Source organism: Zonotrichia leucophrys, chromosome 1A, assembly GCF_028769735.1.
Source record: "Zonotrichia leucophrys gambelii isolate GWCS_2022_RI chromosome 1A, RI_Zleu_2.0, whole genome shotgun sequence".
Lineage (NCBI taxonomy): Eukaryota > Metazoa > Chordata > Aves > Passeriformes > Passerellidae > Zonotrichia > Zonotrichia leucophrys.
Window position 1 is genome coordinate 30,780,839 of NC_088170.1, and position 18,998 is coordinate 30,799,836.

The 18,998-nt window shown below is 36.9% G+C and overlaps 3 protein-coding genes across 5 annotated transcripts in view; 1 reads left to right on the forward strand and 2 right to left on the reverse strand.

Moving 5' to 3' along the window:
- The first annotated feature begins 619 nt into the window (after positions 1 to 619).
- RLIG1 (RNA 5'-phosphate and 3'-OH ligase 1) lies at positions 620 to 7,164 on the forward strand. The gene is made up of 7 exons (XM_064702035.1): positions 620 to 758; positions 2,494 to 2,611; positions 3,235 to 3,330; positions 3,719 to 3,835; positions 4,199 to 4,393; positions 5,501 to 5,670; positions 6,217 to 7,164. Exons 1-7 carry the CDS (start codon positions 669 to 671, stop codon positions 6,403 to 6,405), a joined length of 975 nt encoding a protein of 324 aa, XP_064558105.1. The 5' UTR covers positions 620 to 668; the 3' UTR covers positions 6,406 to 7,164.
- CEP290 (centrosomal protein 290) overlaps positions 7,159 to 18,998 on the reverse strand; it is a 48,791-nt gene continuing 36,951 nt past the window's right edge. For 2 of the 3 annotated variants that reach the window (XM_064702031.1, XM_064702030.1), the window contains 12 exons: positions 18,639 to 18,794; positions 17,931 to 18,054; positions 15,582 to 15,710; positions 15,218 to 15,304; positions 13,367 to 13,531; positions 12,921 to 13,043; positions 12,465 to 12,625; positions 10,678 to 10,819; positions 8,984 to 9,057; positions 8,736 to 8,839; positions 8,236 to 8,339; positions 7,159 to 7,941 (listed from right to left, as the gene is read on the reverse strand). In XM_064702031.1, the coding sequence (XP_064558101.1) occupies positions 7,756 to 7,941; positions 8,236 to 8,339; positions 8,736 to 8,839; positions 8,984 to 9,057; positions 10,678 to 10,819; positions 12,465 to 12,625; positions 12,921 to 13,043; positions 13,367 to 13,531; positions 15,218 to 15,304; positions 15,582 to 15,710; positions 17,931 to 18,054; positions 18,639 to 18,794 (1,555 nt within the window). In that variant the 3' untranslated portion in view covers positions 7,159 to 7,755. Of the gene's footprint in view, positions 7,942 to 8,235; positions 8,340 to 8,735; positions 8,840 to 8,983; positions 9,058 to 10,677; positions 10,820 to 12,464; positions 12,626 to 12,920; positions 13,044 to 13,366; positions 13,532 to 15,217; positions 15,305 to 15,581; positions 15,711 to 17,930; positions 18,055 to 18,638; positions 18,795 to 18,998 lie in introns of those variants that run through there. The other variant, XR_010438661.1, reaches the window with a different exon arrangement.
- LOC135456105 (uncharacterized) lies at positions 16,709 to 17,451 on the reverse strand. The gene has a single exon (XM_064729761.1). The coding sequence runs from the start codon at positions 17,411 to 17,413 to the stop codon at positions 16,709 to 16,711; it is 705 nt and encodes a 234-aa protein (XP_064585831.1). The 5' UTR covers positions 17,414 to 17,451.

Consider the following 18,998-nt stretch of genomic DNA (forward strand, 5'->3'; position numbering starts at 1 on the left):
TGAAGTGGAATAAAACAATTTAGCGAAGCTTAAATAATACCCAACTTCTTGCTGGTGCAACTGTGGTCTTAAAAACAAATCTCTGATACCACAAAGACACCACAGCTGGGCAACAACAGTCAGAGGGAGGAGTGAGAATATGTGTGGGAGAAAGAACCCTCGGCCACCAAGGTCAGGGAAGAAGAAGGGGGAGAAGGTGCTCCAGATGCCGAGCAGAGAGTGTCTCCTGCAGCCCGTGGTGAAGGCCATGGCGAGGCAGCTGTGCCCCTGCAGCCCATGGAGATCCACGGTGCGGCAGACATGGACCCGCAGCCTGCGCAGGGCCCCACGCCAGGGCAGGTGGGTGGGGGGGCTGTGAGCCCATGAGAAGTCCGCGCTGGAGTAACTTCCTGGCAGAACCTATAGACCCAGGAGTCCATAGGTGTCTGCTCTCGCAGGAGCCGGCGCTGGAGAAAGCGCAGCTGCCCCAGGCCGGGCCGTGCCGGGCCGGGCGAGCAGAGCCGGCCGCTGCTGGGCCCGATGTTGAACGGGAGGCGGCCCCGCCCCGCGCAGCAGCAGCAGCAGCGCCCCCGGCGGCGGCCGCGCCGGACTCCATTTCCCGTAGGGCAGCGCGGGCGGGCGGGCGCAGGCACGGCGGCGGCGGCGGGCGCGGGCGGCCGGCCGGGGCCATGAGGCGGCGGGGAGCGGTGCAGCGCAAGGTGCCGTGTCTGTTCGTCACCGAGGTGAAGGACGAGCCCTCGGCCAAGCGGGAGCGACAGGTGGCTGTGGCAGCACCGGGACGGGAGGACGGGGGGCAGGCAGGTGGGGCTGGGCCGTGTCCGAGCGCAGGGGAAACCGCTGGGCCGCGGCTCGCAACAGCACGGACCGTGCCGGAGCCCCCAGCCACGGCCGAGTGGCCAGAAGGTCGGCTGCAGAGTTAAGGGAACCTCACGGGACAGGCTTGTGTAGGGGTTTCCCGCTGAAATGCAGAGAGGACAGCCCGTCTGAGAGCCGTGCCAGCTCAGCCCCACGCTTTTCCTGGCAAGCGCGTACAGGTGTTCACCCTGATGCTGTGTTTGCTTTTTCTAAGTGAAGGCCACCCCAGCATGGCCGCATGGGGAGGCTGTGGGAGACCGGCCTGCCACTGCCGCCTGTGAGCCTCGTAGGAGGAAAAGTGAGGCTGTGAGATGTGGGCAGACTGTGGCGGCACACTCACCTGTCTAGCTGCAGACCTCCAGCTTGTGTTCCCTGGTTTTAGTGGCAGCTGTGTAGTGAGTTGGAATGCAACTGCGGGTGATCTTCTCCCCTTGGTGATTCGCTTCTGGATGAAAGAGCTGAAATGGTTGCCAAAACAACAGTAACATAATTGTTCGACTTAGAGTTAAACCATCTCAATAATGGTAATATAAGGGTACCTTCCTACACTGTTGATTATCCTCACAGAAAAACCTAATAGGGTAATAGATCTGGAACTGGCATGTGCTATTTTTGTTTGGCTGATTTTGGCTTGGGTTTTTTAATAGTTTTTTGTTGTTGCTTTGATTTGTTTTTGTTGTGTTTTTAAAGTTCAGGCAAGAATAAAACGGAGTTATGACTGGTAGGGAAAAAGGGGGTGGTACTGATGGTGAAACCAATGGGAATGTTTTATCACTACCCTGAAATTTTTAATGTAATCTTGATAGACGCTATTTGTTATGGTTACACATCTTATAATATGAAACCATCATGTCATGTCACACAAGATCTCATTTTATGAATTCCACATTCTATTTCAAGACTTCTGCAAGACAAGGACTTGCTTTGTGTTTTGCTAGCAGAGAGATTCCAGATTAAAAGACAAAGTTGACTGGGGAGAGAAGAGGGGGAGGTATGATAATTATAGAGAAAAATATTTGAATCCAAACATCACTGATTGCATGTTTGCAGTGAAACTCTTAGAGAAGCTGTGCAGAAGTCCTAGAAATTTGTACTAGTTGGCTGTTTTTTTAAGACCCACAGGTCATGTATTTCTTTGCTCTTTCAAAGCAAGTGTTTAACTGACATTACTGATGCTAAGTGTTCAATACCAGGATGCTTTTGCTACCTTGCAAAAGCACTCCTGCTCTGTGTATTGCACTATCATGGTGCTATTGACTTTCATCTCCAAACTGAAAGCCTGGGAAGAGCTAGTTAGGAGGAATTTCTATTGCAACCTTAGTGCAGGAAGGTGGATCTCAAAATGTTGCTGTGTTGGAGTGCAACCCTTGTAGTTTATATGCCCTGTTTAAAGGGGAAAGCAAAATCATCTTTAAATAATAATCAAAAATGGGAAAGAGGGAGGGACTTTACAAACAGATTGCCCTAGTTATTCTGTCTTAGAGTACTTTGCAAACTATCAAGTTTTGAAGAAATTATTAGAAATCAGCCCTATAATGTGTAATACCTAAAGAGCTGGATTTATAGAGGCCAGCTGAAAAAGGAGCAGGAATCCCTATGAGAGCAAGGCAGTAACATAGCCATTTGTCTTCTTTGCAGCCATTTAAAGTTTTGGCAACTGACACTATAACTGGAAAGGCATTAGAGGCAGATGTACACAATGCAGTTCCTACTGAAAAGGTGGATGGAACCTGCTGTTATGTAACAACATATAAAGGTAATAAGGAAGATCCATTTGCAGATTTCTCATGCTGACTAGAACTTGTTTTACTTAGTTTTCCCCTTTTTTGTATGATTTATTTACAGCTGTTGTGAACTCAAGCGTCATTAAGCATGTTCACCACAAAGTAATAGTTACCATAGACTTGGAACGTGTTTCTGAAGTTGTTTTGGCATTTACTCTCTAAAATATGTGAAGTATGATTTAAGTGAATATCAACTTCCAGGAACTATTCCAGTTTTTAAACTTCCTATTTGTAAGTCTTCCTTGCAGACTGGGTCATGTATAATAGAGTGTCTAATTTCCTTGGGGAATATTTACAGAAGTAGAGAGGTTGGGAGGAAATGAGAGGGCTGTGGTTCATTGACTCAGTGGGGCTCATGCCTTCACCTGCAGTTGTAAGTAAACTCTGTATTACACTAGGCAGGACTGTACATAGAAGCTAAAATAGATTTGGAAATTCACAGTGTACTTTGAATTTAGAGTGGATGGCTTTGCTTATAAAATTTCTCTAGTGGCAAATAGGAATTCCTATCTTGCCTGTTATGTAGCTGGTTTCAGTACTCTGCAGGATATGGTTACCTCAGTAAAGTGCTGGTTTTGTCTTTGGGAACTCCTAGGACAGCCCTACCTATGGGCCAGGTTGGATCGAAAACCCTCCAAACAAGGTGAAAAAAGGTTTAAGCGATTCTTGTATTCATTGGAAGATTGCAAAGGTTAGTGCAGATTTCTTTCCTTCTTTTTGACAATGTGAGGTATCCAGTTAGAAAAACAACTAGGCTAACAAATAATCAGTTATCTTGCTCCAGTTTTTTTAACATCACCCTTTACATTGAAGAGATTTAAACTGGAATAAGTAGCTAAATTTTTAATCCTAATTTTTGAACTTTTAAACTTCTTAAAGGCTAAATGCATCTTTAAACTACCCTAATGGTAAACCACTTGAGTGTGACAGATGTTGGTGTTTGTACAAAGTAACTGGGACTACTGTCTGTAACAAACAAGGTTAAAATCAATCGTATTTTGATAATTGCATTGAAAGATGACTAAAGCAAAGTTGGTTACCAGCTTATCAAAAACAAAGTGTTGCATTTATATGTCTAGAATTTGTTTGGAATATTGAAGAGGATTTCAAGCCTGTTCCAGATACCTGGATTCCAGCAAAGGACATAGAATTCTCTAATGGCAATCCTTTGCCTGATGAAAATGGACATATGCCAGGTACCTATGATGCAGCACAGGTAAACTGGGGAAGGGTGTGTGTGAATTTCTGAAGTGAATTGGAATTAATTCCAGAGTTAAAAATAGTAGTTAACATATTCAGAAAAAATAAAATTGGAATGTCATTCATTCACTATCCAGAAAGGCTTTGTTTTTGACACATGGAGATAATTGCAGTTTGCTGTACAAACTTACAGGCCTTCAGCTGAAGGCATAATTGTCACATTTGCATTCTTCTAAGATACAACAGTTTTTACTTTCTCTTTGTAGTTAGCTATAGGATTTTTATAATGCCTGTAAAAGCTTCTAGTATGCATTTAATAACTTCAGATATTTCCTTTGGTAAAATGTGTTTTCTCGTAGGTTGGGTGCCTGTGGAGAAGAACAGTAAGCAGTATTGCTGGCACTCATCTGTTGTAAATTATGAGGCTGGAGTAGCACTGGTATTGAAGCACCATGCTGACCCAGGGCTTCTGGAAATCAGTCCCGTGCCATTATCAGAAATTTTAGAGCAAACATTGGAGCTGATTGGAACTAATATCAATGCAAATCCATATGGTAAGTTTATGTGGTCTGTTCTTAAATACTTTTTTCTTAAGTGGTATTTTTGAGTGAAATCAATGCACTTTCTTTGTGTTAGTTTTTTAAGAGTTTTCCAGTAGCAACCTTCTTAGAAAGGAGAGAAAGGGCTGGCTGAAGGAACTCTCACCCAGAAATACCTTAGAAAGCTGAGTTGTCATGGGACTAGTTATGTCTGTTAAACCTCAGTTACTATAAAAATGCATTGCTTTTGTCTTCCAAAAAACTGGAAAAACTGTTGTAAATATTACTGTTAAAATACTAGTAGAATTTTTTAAGTTTGTTTCTTGGAGCCTTCACTTTTTTGCATACTCTTTTGATGAATTGAAGTAGAAAACTTAATTCGGCCATTTTTTGGAGCCCCCAAAGTTAGCTTTTGGAGCCCCCACAAGTTGCAATTCTTAGATGATAAAATAGGAATTTTTTTAAGGAAATGTAATTGAGCCTAAATTTCAGTTGTGGCTTCTTCATTGAAAGGCCTTATAATGAGAAACCAATTTCATATGAGCACAAGTGAGTTCTAACTTCTGTGCTTTGCTGTTAGGATAACTTGCAAGGATGGATAGGAAAAACAGTCCTACCCTGGTCCTAAGCACTTCCTCAGTATGTACAAGAATGGCAACAAAAAGTTCTAATAGCTGTGTTCTTAAATGAAGATTTATGTTAACAGGAAAAGGCAATGCAGTTGTTAACAGCCCAGTTTTAAGTATTCGTGAGAAGATATGCCAGATTTTCAGGAACTAAGATGTTTGTGCCATTGATCATGATCTGAAGGGTGGAGGATTTAGCTGCTAGCTGTATGGTGACTGAGGAGGTGACCACAATGGAAAACAGACAACTATAAATCTGTGTCATGTTTATTTTATACAGAGGAGGAGGATGTTTTAATAAATATAAATTAAAATGTGAGAAGAGACAGCTGCATTTGGTACTTAAAATTTTAATTAACTGTTCTGTTAAAGGCAGGACAATATTGTAGTATCTAATAGAAGTTTACCTTTACAGAGTGCTTTTAAGATATCTGCAATAACAAAAGTGAGGAAACACTCTTAACTAGGAGGAAGGTATTTGTTTCTTTGAATGTAGGATTGGGAAGCAAGAAGCACCCTGTACATCTTCTGGTCCCACATGGAGCTTTTGAAATAAAGAATCCACCTGCCTTGAAGCAAAATGACATACTGTCTTGGTTTGAAAGCTGTACAGAGGGTAAAGTTGAAGGAATTGTGTGGCACTGCCATGATGGGTGTTTAATCAAGGTAAGTATGTGGATGGACATATGGAAAGCACTGTAAGAATATAAAATGTGATGTACTGTATTCATTTTTTGTCTTTTTTTTCCAAATTCTTTAATAGTGAATGTTCTTCAACAAACAAGATGACAGTACAATTAGTAAAGCCACTGAATGACAACATAACATGTTGAACTTTTTCATTCCCAACATGCTTATATAAAGTAATTGAGAACATATTTTCTTGTCTCTCTGTATAGAAATCATTGAAGCTTAATTCCTCTATTTAAAAATTTAATTCTCATAATGTTGACTAATAGAACAAGTATTATTTAATAAGAATATGATTTCTGATTAATTAGCAGGTTTGTACTATTTCTGAAACTGTGGAGGACACCTTGGTTCTGGTTTGCCTTTTGCACTTCGTTGTTCATGTTACAGAGATCATTTATTAATGATTTAAGCCCTGATGCAGAGGATCCTAGAAACCACAGCCACCCACACACTTCCCAAGCTGGGAATTTTTGCACTATATCAAAATGGCTGAACTGATCTTCTTTCCTTTTCTTTTAGCTCCATCGCCATCATCTTGGTTTACCTTGGCCACTTGCAGAGACATACCTGAATTCCCAGCCTGTTGTAATTTCTTTTAATGGAACTAAATGTGACTATGACTTTGAACCAAAGAGTTTGTTTCACCATTTTTCAATGTTGGATGGACAAAAATTTGACAGACTCAAAGATATCAAGTTTGATGCTTGAAATTAAGTTTTTCTTTTAAGTTAATTGTTGTATGTTCTGCATTGCTCTTACTTGTGTCTACCACAGAATTCTTCATGAATACTCTTCTAGCTTGGGCAACAGCCCAGGTACTACTGTATCATTTTAAGTTTATCCTAAATGACTAAATAACAGAGTTATGACAGTCAGAGCAGAGATCTAGCTTCCAGCATATTTCTTTTATGAAAAATCCTTGACTTTTGAACACATTCCTGGAAACTGTTAGCATTAAGTGTAGGAAGTATGTTTTCTACCACTGGCTGGTCCTAAAAGCTTTACTAATGAATGCAATCAACTGGAAAAGTTACATAGGTTGTGCTTCTACAATTGTAATTATTTTGACACTGTTGTATGTAGATTTGAGACTTAGCATAATGCTTCTTAACAGTGAAAAGACATATTTCAGTTGGGACCAGAATTAGTCTTAAAATTTGACAATTTTTTTGAAGTTGTAACTGTTTCTTACGGGGGAAAACTTCCTGGTATCACTTAACTGTACATCTGCAGCACTATGCTATTATTTAAAAACCCAGCTAATCTATATCTTAAAGGCACTTGCACTATATTGGGAGAAAAAGAGTAAATAATAGAAAATAGTTTTATTTTGGAGAGCCTAGTAAGTAGAGGGAGACATGACTTGGCTTAGTAATTCCCATTTACAACTGTGTCTCAATTACAAAACTTCATCACAGGCATATTAAGATAAGGTATATAAATAATAAAGGTGAGACTGAATGATCATTTGAGTTGGCTTTATTTCATCTCTGCTATAAAAGTATACATCCAGCAATACAAAATAAACAAAATGAAAAATCAATTATGTACAAAAATACCAGTGGTTTGGCTGAGATACTACAGCTTCATTTTCAGTTCTTTGTTCTTGGAATTTTTAACATTGAGGTAAAAATAACCAGGAACGTAAGAAAAGACATGCAGCACATTCACCCTGAGTTCAAACATTATGGTTGCACAAGACAACAAGAAAAAATTACATATTGTTACTGATCTGGGACTTAGCATACTTAGTATGCTGACAGTTTAAATGCTTATTAACTTTTAAGAGAAGCCCAAACTTTCAATTTTACCTGACACCTTATTACTCAAATTAACTGTTCTGAGTTAAAATATTCTATTACACAAGAGCTGGGAGAGGTAAAACTCCCTTTTATTTTGACTGCTGTATATAAATACTGACAATGAATTGTTGAATAATCCAATTCTGCCCTCTTAGGTGTGTGCAAACTAACATAACTTTAAGAGACTTGTATAATTCCAAGATAAACACAGACAATTTTATTTTTTGTATCAATGATGAGGATACTGAACACTACCCTAATCAACAGAAGTATTGCCTGGACTATCCTGAATGCCAAACTCTTCACAAAGCTGCTTCAATCTCTCTTCCAAGATAATATTTTTCTTAACTTCTTCTTTGTAGTTATATTTTAGATCCTCAAGTTCTTCAAAAAAGGAAGGATTATAGGTTTCTAGTTCTCTTCTCAGCTCTTTTGTCTCTTCCTATTGAAAAGAATGAAGGAGTACCACCTTTATCCAGAACTTTGTTAATACTACACAATACCTTTTTTGCCTTTTTCTTGAGGGCAAAAACTTATATATGATAAGAGAATAACAATCTTGTCTAGAAGCAAAAAACTCTACCCATAAACAGTACCTTCATAAAAACAAAATAGGCTTTGTAAACAATGTTTTAAAATTGACTTTGTCATTAAATATTAATTCAGCTATTAAACAGCTTTCTAGCTAACCATAGTTTTGTTTGTTATCTTGCCTAGGATGATCTTTGCAGCTCACCTTTAATTTCTGTTTTTCGAGCTCTGAAGCCTCCAGCTGTGACTGGAGATCATCCATTTCTTTCAGTAGTTTGTCAATTTTATCCTCCAAAGTTTTATTGTGTCCTGCAAAAATAAAGATTTTTTTAATGAAATATTAAGTAGTGAAAACCCATGGCACAAATAATCTTGTTTCAATAGTTCTGCATCTCCTGAAAGATGAAACAGGTAAATAAAACCAGTTGAGATCACCAAACAAATCACCTGGGGAAAATCATACAAAGTTTACAGCCTGTTGCTCAAAATAATTGATTATGGAGATTTTTACTGAAAATTCTCTTTAAAAAGTTTGTACATGTACTCAACAATCCAAGACCTTAATCTGCTTGAGTTTACACTACTTCAGTATTAATCTACTTCAAATAATTCTGTAGATTTATTATCACTTTGCCCACACATGTTAAGTAGTTTCAGACCCTAAATACAAGAGGATAATTATTTTAAGGTATTGAAAATTATTACCAGCTGCAGGACCTTCACTTGTAGAGGTGTGTCTTTCATTCTTACAAGCATTCATCTGATGCACTAGTTCTGCTTTTTCTTTCTCTAATTGATTATTAGTTAATCTAGAATATAAAAAAATAAATTTTTTTTTAATTATTAAAGCACTTTAAACCATAAAATATTTAACTAAAAATTGCAGTGACCATTTCCTGATCTTATTTTATGTATACTGGCTGAGGTGTTTAGTCAGTTTAGAAGTACATTACCTTAAAAGCTGAAGCTCCTTCATGATGTTTTGCTCTGTCCCTGCAGCTTCAGGAAGATGTTTAAGATGCTCAATCTTAAAAGAAAAATTAAGGAAGTTTTATTGTTGAAAACAATATCCATGTCAGTGCAGTTCAGATAGAGTTCTCTTGAATACAAGATTAAAAAAGAATGAAAATAATACTAAGGATGTAACCAAACATTAAGCTATCAGAAAAAAAATTAATTGTTCCTGTACAGTTTCTGCACCCAAAGCTCATTCTTGCTGGCCTTTCCAAAGTTAGTAAAGATCATTGCTACATATTCCATGAAGGGTGAAGAAATAAGTATTTAGAAATTAGATTTACAAGAAAGTTGGATACATAGCTACACCAATATACTGTATACATATGCATAAGGAATTTATATGCCTAAATAATTTAAATGCTTTAAAAATATTACTGATGTGCTTATTTGCACGTTGTCCCAGTTCATTTTGAAAAACTGTATGAAAACCCTGTGATTTGCAATGCCAACCCCCCCATAGGGTACACTGACTAGGGGTGGCCTGCAGTTAAGTTGTAAGAGAGGGAGGGACCAGAGAGGGAGGGAGTCGCTGAAAGAGATGCCTGGTAAAGATGCAGGAGCACAACAGTGGTTTAAATATATGATTATGTACAGGTAATAAATGCAGTGACAGTTCATGAACTCGCATGAGGCTGCTGGCAATTATAGGTTTCTATACCTAATGTGGTAAGGATTTGGGTTATTTTTTTTTACACAGTCAGGCTCTGTTTTTTGAAATGTAGTTAACTTTGATTTCATCCCTTCATCAGTACTTGAGAAATGAAAGAAACTTGAAACTGTGTCGCTCCCAGAGTAATACTTCTATCTCTGTTCAATCTGCTCCTGATATACACTTCATGTTACTAACACTGATGTTAGAAAAGGAAAACCAGGGAAAAATTAACAAAGTAATTGTTTTACAGGAATCAATTCCAAGTTCTATTTATTGAACACATCTACTTCCTCACATAATATATATATATGACTTCACAAATTGGAAGTTTTGTATTTGATACCTTACACTGAGAAGGGCCAGTACCAGGTGCCTGGGGAAGTAAATCATCTGCATATAAATAAATGAGATGAAAGCTGATGTAGGGGCAATTCTAGCACTGCACCTCTGTACTTAAAAGCCAAAACATGATGCATTTGTTCAAAGGTACCTGAGTTCAAAATTCATTAACTCCTTCACGTGTAAAATAGCACTTGTAAGACTACTAGAGACTGCACATAAGAGGGCAGACTGGAAACAGAAATGAGGATCCTGTTTGGGATAGTGAACTCAATACGCTCCTGCCCCCCACCAAAAATCCAAACTGGAATCACTGCAGCAACCTCACTGCAGAACAAGCTGGAAAGATTGTAAGATCTTTTGAAGCATCCATCTACAGGCTTTCATGTGATCCCTGAAACTATAGTAAAAAATCCAATAGAAGAACACAGTAGAAAAATAATAGTTGACTGCAAGTCAAGAATATATATTGATAATATATGGTAAACCTCATTAATTGGCTAAAATATGTAAGTATAGCAACTATGACTAAAAAACCTAAAAAGTAAAGGATTGGAGAAAAAACAAGTATTCTGCCACTACAGACATTACAAAGACAAGCATTCTACTTTTAGAGTTATCTAGCTTAATTTTACTCACTTGTTCTTTTAGATCTTGCAAATTTTTATCAGCATTGTGTTCACGTTCTGTTGCTTCCTGAAGCAGCCGTTTAAGGTTAGCAATGCTTTGGGATTTTTTAGCAATATCTATTTCCATTGCCTTCAACTTAGTTTCCTGCATTCTGGTAGTATTTTTATTTAGAAAGAATAAGAGCAAAAGTTAATACTTATGCAGAAACAGAGATTAAAATATCTTTAGGAGAATAAATGCTGTAAAATACACCCTAAAATATATTTGGGGCATTGGCCTTGAAATAACCACTGGTCTTATAAATACAGTTTTCTGAAATAAGCATTATGAGAAACACATCTTTAATCCTTGAATAAATAAAGGCTTTTCTAGATGTTACACTTCTGTAGTTCTCTTTTTGCGCCTACACTTTATTAAAAGGGGACAGGAATCTTTTTATGCTATTGCACATAAACCCCAAACACCTGCTGCTAAAAGTGTACATACTGGTGCAGTATATACACTAGTTGGATCTTACTTCAGTGTCATACCTTTGAAAGTATTTTTTTAATGATTTAGTAATTTATGGAAAATGTACTGAGAAAAGGGTTAATACAGATGGAGAAGATGAAGACTCCAATGCCAAAACTATTCTGCAGTAAATTGTTTATCCTGGAGGACGAGCAGTCTGAGAAAGATTCCATTTTGCTTTGAGCTTTACAAGGCTCCAAAAGGTTTGTGTAGAATTTGAAATGTTGTAAGGTACCTCTAGAGGTCATGCAGCCCAATCTCCCATCTGAATCCATCTGGATTTTCAGGTAGCAATACAGTGTCCAACACCTTGCTACCTGCCAGAGTCTTCTGAAGGGTCACTGGGATGACACCCCTTTGTCTGCCCTAAGAAACACTTACTGTTACCATGTATATGCATTGGTAGATGTGCTGGTGAGGTAGATTGCATGGTAAAGTTCTCTAAGCAGCTTCTCTAGGTTAGTAAGGTCATTATGTTATTAACTGACTTTAAATTCATGTCAAAGTAAATGCAAATAGATGGCTTTATGCACAAGAGTTGAAATAGGCAAGTACAATTAAACATGACCATGTATTTTGTACCTATACATAACAATGTATCTCTCAACTAAATAGAACCAAGTAGAAATGTTTTTCAGAAGAGGTGAAGAACAAAAAGAATGAATGTATGAATGCTGCTGTGCTGATATGCCAGCTGCTAAGGGCCTGTGATCTTCACTGCATGCTCATATCCTCTCTCTGCTGTAGCCATTAGCTACTTCTGTCCTGCCCTGCAGTCAGTTTTGCCCTCCTTAGAGACTGGCCTTGCATAGAGACATTTTACCTCACTGGATAGTTCAGGGGAAGCTTAAAAACAACCAAATGGCTTTTTGAAGTCTCGGTGAAAAAATGGCTCAGCAATATGTATGTCAGAGTAGCACTAGACCCTCCAAGGGATCCTGTGGGAGTGCAAGATTGGGAAGGGAGTAAAATCTTGGACATCAACAGTGATCTGACCTAAGATGAAATTAGACAAGTCTCTCTCTTGTCCAGCTGATTTTATGTCCTAACAAGTTTACTGTCAGAGGTTCTGATTTTGTAGACACCTTCCATTTCTGTTTATTAAAGAGTATTTTGCAACACATCAACTTACTTCACCCTGAAGTCATCCAGGAGTCCAGGACTAATATTTCTTACCAAAAATTTGCTCTCTGCCATCCTTACACAGAACACAGGTTGTTTATTTCTCTCAATAGCATAAGCATGGTATCATTTTTCTGTCCTCTTATTACATTCTCAATTCCTACCTTGTTACAATGGACTTCCAGTTTCTGCTGTCAGCTCCATCAAATTGGCTCTCAGCCAAATTTAGCTTCTTAATGGTTTCCTCCAGCTGAACATTTAATTTCCCATTTAATATCTCCAAGTTATTCTTCTCTATTCGTAGCTTCTCTACAGTGTCAGCTTCCTATTGTTCAGTAAAAGAAAAGCTTTATGGAATACTTAACCTCACAAGAAGCATCTCAAACAATGGTGAGAGAGGGTCAGTGCTGATGTAGGGGAAATTGCATCCAAGACTTCTAGCACTACAACTTCCAGATTTGGTCTTGGGCTGGTCCTTGGACATCTCCTCTCCACATACAGTGAAATAAAACTGTCATAGCAATATCAGTGTTATATCAACCATTAAGAAAAATAAAAATTATATACTTACCATAACCAGTGCCTAGTGGAAATAAAGGGATGCATTAAAATGATCATACCTTTTTCAGTTCTTTACGCAGTCTCTCATTTTCAGTAATGAGTTTTTCCATTCCTTTGGTTTTAGATTCATAACGCACATTCAGCTGGCCCTCCAGATCAAGTTTTGTTTTTTCCATTTCAGACTAAAGATCAAACAATTTGTTAAAACACATTTACATCACTTAGTAGAAGATTTCAGATTTCCATTTTTAAAGCATAGCATAGTTACAGCTACTTAGCACAGTGAACATTTTATCACATAGTTAAATATATCCTTAAGGTACAAAGTACCTTAAACTCTGCAGTATATTATGCTAAAATCAAGTTTTGCCTTTCTGTTCTATATATTTCATGACTGGTATTTTCAAAACAGTTTTGTGTCAATCAGTATCAACAGGCTTACTACTCCATTTTGTTACTAACTTGCATATAAAGTGTTACCTAAATATAGTTACTAAATGTGTACCTTTAGCCTCACATTTTCCTGCTCAAGAACAAGTAATTTCTCACTAGAAACCACAGCTGGAGTTTTCTTCAGTTCTTCATTTTCTCTTTGGACTCTCTCTACAACCTTTTTCATCAAGCCAATTGTTTTTTCCAGTTCTGGGACTGTCTTTCCACTTCTACCACCCTACAGAGGGGGGAAGGAAAAAAGTAAAAGTGAGCAAATAGTTAGTCTTAACATTCTGAGATACTCCAAATCTTACTTTATCGCTTTTTTTCCCATTGCAATTCACATTTATAGGAAAAAAGATGCTTATTTTGATATGACTTGAACACTAGAATTTCCAGCATACTTACCTCTCCAAAACATCTAATGATTTATTAATTCCCCAAGTCAACAAATCAACTCCTTCATTTTCTACCTTACCCTAAAGGGTTGCAGTTAAATCTCAAAATCTGCTGTACTTTTGAACTAAACTGAAACATTAGGAAAATAAATCAAAGAACTACTTAATTTATTTAGCTTTTCTTGTGGAAAAATCCCCCAATCCAACAGACCATGCAATTACTGTTGGGGGCATTGGGGAAAAATGCTGGGCTGGAAGCTTGAGGGAAGAAAAGAGGGCCCTTTATAGCAACCCTCCTTCTGCTGAATTAAACTGACAGAAAAACTATACATTAAAGCATAAGTAGATCTCCCTTTCCAAAGGAATAGATTCTTCTTGCAAAATGATAAATAAATAAATGTGGGTGAAAATAGGCAATTTCTCTATTTTTCTTATTTCACTACAATAATTAAAGAGTTAAAAAAATCTGTTAGGGAGTCTTCAAATACATTTATTTTCTTATCCTCTTTGTAGCAATTTCCTCAGCAATCATAATTTAAAGATACTGCTGATTCTAGTTCTGGGGCCATAAGGTATCTCATAAGGAAAATGGGAAGGATTTTACACCCTGGACTTCTACATAAATGTACAGAGCAACCAAATTTTATTATTAAAAAGTACTAATTTTTCTCTAAAATAATTGGAGGAATTAGGAGGTTTGTGTTGGTACACAGCAGAGTTAAAGAAAAACCTGTCACAACTTGCCGCCTGTGAATGGAGAAAGAATTTGCTTTCTCCTCAGAACCTTTGCGTGAAACAGTTGTATAAACTGAATTTTCTTGTCCAAGATTACCACTGCATAAGAGAGACAGGTACACAAGCAGTCCATGCAAACCTTAAAGTAAAATAATGGAAAATACTTGATCTTTTCCAGGTATGCAGGAGCAGAACTCAATTCTCCTTGTATACTGAGCTACAGAGTCACTTAGGAGCTTTTATTAGTTTGGCTTTCTCTAGAAGGTCACACAAATAGTTTGACAAGTAAAAAGCAGGAGACACACTGCTGAGTACTTTTTTCCCTTTAACTTTGGAAATACAATTCTATTAAGGTAGTTGGAAGTAGCTCGGGTAAAATTTAGCTGTGTCACCTTCTGTAGCACAACAAACAAAAATCTTCACTAACAGTAACTTATCCTTTCTACACCTGCATCAAATCATCTACATAAATACATGAATATCATTTTCATCATTATGGTTGTAACTGCTATTTATTGTACAAATATGCTTCTGAAGGTAACTAATGCAAATGACAAAATAAGGCCATGATAGTGCAAATATTTAATAGTCATTCTAATGGTCCTGTTAACTTAATGCCATTAATTCATTATAGCATTTTGTCAATAAAATAAACAAGAAAAATTCATGTTTCATTTTGGTTGATTCCAAACGATTTTGCTTCAATAATACTTAGCTGCTTTTTTTTGCACTTTTTTTTTCATTTACTTAATGAAATTTACTTATGATGAAAGTGCTGTTAGAACACTCACCCCTCTAATGCTGTTCAGCTTTCGTTCAGTTTCTGCTTTCTCTTTTTTGAGAAGTTCACACATTTCTTTTAAGTCCTCTACTTGGTCCTACAAGCAAACAAAAAAAAAAGGTAATAAGCAACTTAGATCTCAAATTGAGGCAAAAAACTGGTGAACAGAATTGCAGTGGTTTTACTTGGAAAAATTTAAGAGAAAGCAATTTCCCATCTCAATGACATTTTCCATTATTTCTACCAGCTATTCAACCTTCTCATCTTCTGTAAACACATGAAAAATTTACAGTATGTACAGAAAAAAATATCCATTTCTTTTTAAGCAATTCCCTGACCAGTGTGAGGGTAAAGGGGACTAAAGAAGATGTTACCTTTAGTCTTGGCAAATCTTTATTGGCCTGCTCTAGTTGGAATCTTAGCTCAATGTTTTCAGATGACAATCTTATATTTTCCTTTTCTTGTTCTCTTCGATGCTGATCACTTGATCCTGTTCCTGATGCCTTGAGAAAAGAGGGGGAAAAATATTATTAAGTGGTAATGTACTAATTCAATACAACTATCAGTTGTAGCTGATTAAGAGCAACAGAAAACTAGTATTTTTCACAGAAATAAAAAAAGAAAGCATTATTACCAGTTTTAAACTAATCTGCTTTGATTTTACCAATTTCTCCTACATTTCTTAAACTTGCTTAACCTTTAAGGGAAGTTTACAGATCAGTATAAATCAGTAAACATTTTGTCAAACCAAAATTACTTCTCAAACTATTCTGTAGAAGTAAACCTCAAAGACTAAAAGATAAATAAGCTACTGAATGAAGTAGGCTGTGACACTGTACCTGGGAATAGCACCTAATTTTAAGGGCATATTCTGATAGTTTTTTAAATAGCACATCTGTCATAAGAAATTTCAATTATCTCAAACGGATCAGAGAGCAAGCCAGGAATAGTAGTATGTAACTCTCATTGAATCTGTTAGTTCCCAAAATCTTAAGTCTTTATCCATGGAGGATAGTGATTTCAACTACACAAAGACAGCTTTTCATACTTAATAGTGCCAACTGAAATCATTGTGATACAGTAAATTATTATGCCTGACTAGTAAAGAGTAAAACCTTTTAATAACTTAATAATCAGTGTTTTTCATTCATTACTTTATCACTAACTATAGCAATTAAGTATTTGCTTCATTAAAGCATTTTTTTAGTGTAAATAATAACATATCATAAGTTTTTTAAAGAATGAAAGACATCAATTATCTCCATGTATCTTTAGGGTTATTTGTAAACTCTCTGGATCAAAATTTTAGAATTGACCGTAGCTTACTTGCAAGCTGACATGCATGCTATCATGAAAGTAATATAGTTTGCTTTATGGACCATTTGGTGAGTACTTCAATATCCCTGCAGACCATGCGTAGGAAAGCACTGCTTTATCAAGATCAAACTATTCTACTTCTACATCATTTGTACTGAAGAAATGCTAGAGGGCCACTACAGCATCAAACCTCGAGCATTTCACAAAATCCTGGGGTAGTTTCAATCCCTTCTGTACAGCTTGGGTTATTTTCCTGTTTATTTTCTGCAGTGTGTTGATTCATTTCATTATTCATATTTATTTTCTCTGCTTCACAGTCATTAACTTGATTAGCAGGTTGCCCTGAATCAGACTGATTGCAGCTCATTTTGTCAGCATCAGGCTCCTCTACACATTCTTCTTCATCAACATTTGACTGCTTGAAAATTTCTTGCTTCCTCTCTTCTTCTTCATGTTTCTCATTAACTTTTCCATTTTCAGGCTGGGTTATATTTTCTTCTTTTTCACCACAGTTCTCTTTACCAGCTTCAGCTATAATTTTGGTTTTCAGTCCTTCCCTAGAAATCTCGGTGTCCTCACATTTCTCACCATCTTCAGGGTGCTCTTCAGGACACCCTTCTCTGCTTACATCTGCAGCAGCCTCCTGGACTTCATTAGGCATGATGCATGCTTGCATGCCTGTGTCCTCATCTACTTCACTGCCATCAGTAACTCTATTATTAGTCTGATGTTTGATTTCAGCCCTATTTGAAATAGATTTCTTGTGAAGGATATTCAGATACTTTTGTTTACTGACAGTGATAGGAACAGACTTGGTCAGTTCAGTTTGGTCACATGTACTCTGAGTCAAGTTGAAGACAGAGTGAAGCATGAAAGAAAAGCAGAACATGGTAAAAGAAAACAGGAAATAAAGGAAACTAGAATGTACTGTTAAGTCTATTCTTGAAAGATTCAGAAAACTTAATAATGCAAAATTTGCAATGTAAGTAGCCTTGTAAAAATCAAAGGGGGACAAAACCACCTAATGCAACTGAAATGAAGATCAGTATTTCCTCAAACTCTGTGCATCATTAATTTTAAATCACTATGTAATATAAAAGTAGTCTCTCAGTAGCAGACTCATGTTTAAAAAGCTATTTTTAAATTTCTCCATATATGCTAGGATACTGAATATTTAATCTTCAACCTGTAGGACACAGAAACTTTAAATTTTGGGGATTTGGGTGTTTTTTGTGTTTGGTTTGTTGTTGGTTTTTTTAAAAACCACTAATAGTTGAGTATATCATATCCTGCTGTAGGATACTGTCATTTAAATAAAACCAGCTAAATGACACAGAATACCAAATAGAAAGCAAAAACTTTTCCTAAGTAGTATTCTATGTACTATGGTTACATAATTAACTTACCGATGGTTTCAAAAAAGTCTCTCTTGAACATTGTTTCTGCAATGCATGAAGTTTTTCCTGGAGGTATTGATTTTTGAAGTGTAAATCTTCTACAACAGAGTCTCGTGGGATTGCTTGAAGTGTTCTACATCAAAAAATGAATCAAGCCAAAACAAACAGAAAAACACCCGTTAATGTAAAAGTATTGTGAAATTCTGGATTTCTACACTGGATTTTTCCAACATTTCTAAGCTAGTTATTCTGAATCAATGTTGGCCATATTTCAACTAATCCCAATGAATGGAAGATACTTGCTTTGGCAAAAGGAATCCACTCTTTTCAGATGTATACAGCTTCTATTACTCCAGTACATTATCCACTGCGATAGTGGACAACTGGTTAAGCACTTCCTAACTGCACTTAGCAGTTCCATAACTTTCACCAACTCTAAACTGTAGTTAAAATTTTTCACAATAGAAGCCATATGTTTTTCATATTATTTAGCTTTTTAGAATAATGAGCCAATGCTGCATATTCTCTGAACATGCACAACTGCTGCCAAATACTTTTAAGTTTGCTCATCATGGACTCCAAGAAGAAATTTTAAAATTCTTGTTTCTTTTTTTCTTTCTTGATTTACAGTTTGCTTATTAGAGACTATCTCATTCCACATATTTTTTTACTAATTTAGATTTCGCACTTTTTATATTCTTTTAAAAAGTCTCCCACCTCAAGTGTGCAACTTCATTTTCTAACTCTAGATTCCGTTTTCTTAGTTCTTCCACTTCTCTTTCAGTTTCTGTGGCTCTTACTCCAACAACACGGTCAACAGTAACACCAGTAATTTTCAGTTTCTTCTGCAGAGCAACTTTCTCTTTTTCACTCCTGCAACATCCAGTGAATTTACATTTTAAAGTTTATTTGCTAAACTTCTCTTTTGAATAGAAAATATTTTCTGTCTTAAAGAATCACATTTACATTTTATCTGCCAACTGAACCACACCCCCTTTTCTATTTAATAAGGTTACTGTATAGACACTAAAGCCTTACCAAAATCTCAAGTCAAAGCCCAAAAAAACCCAATGGACA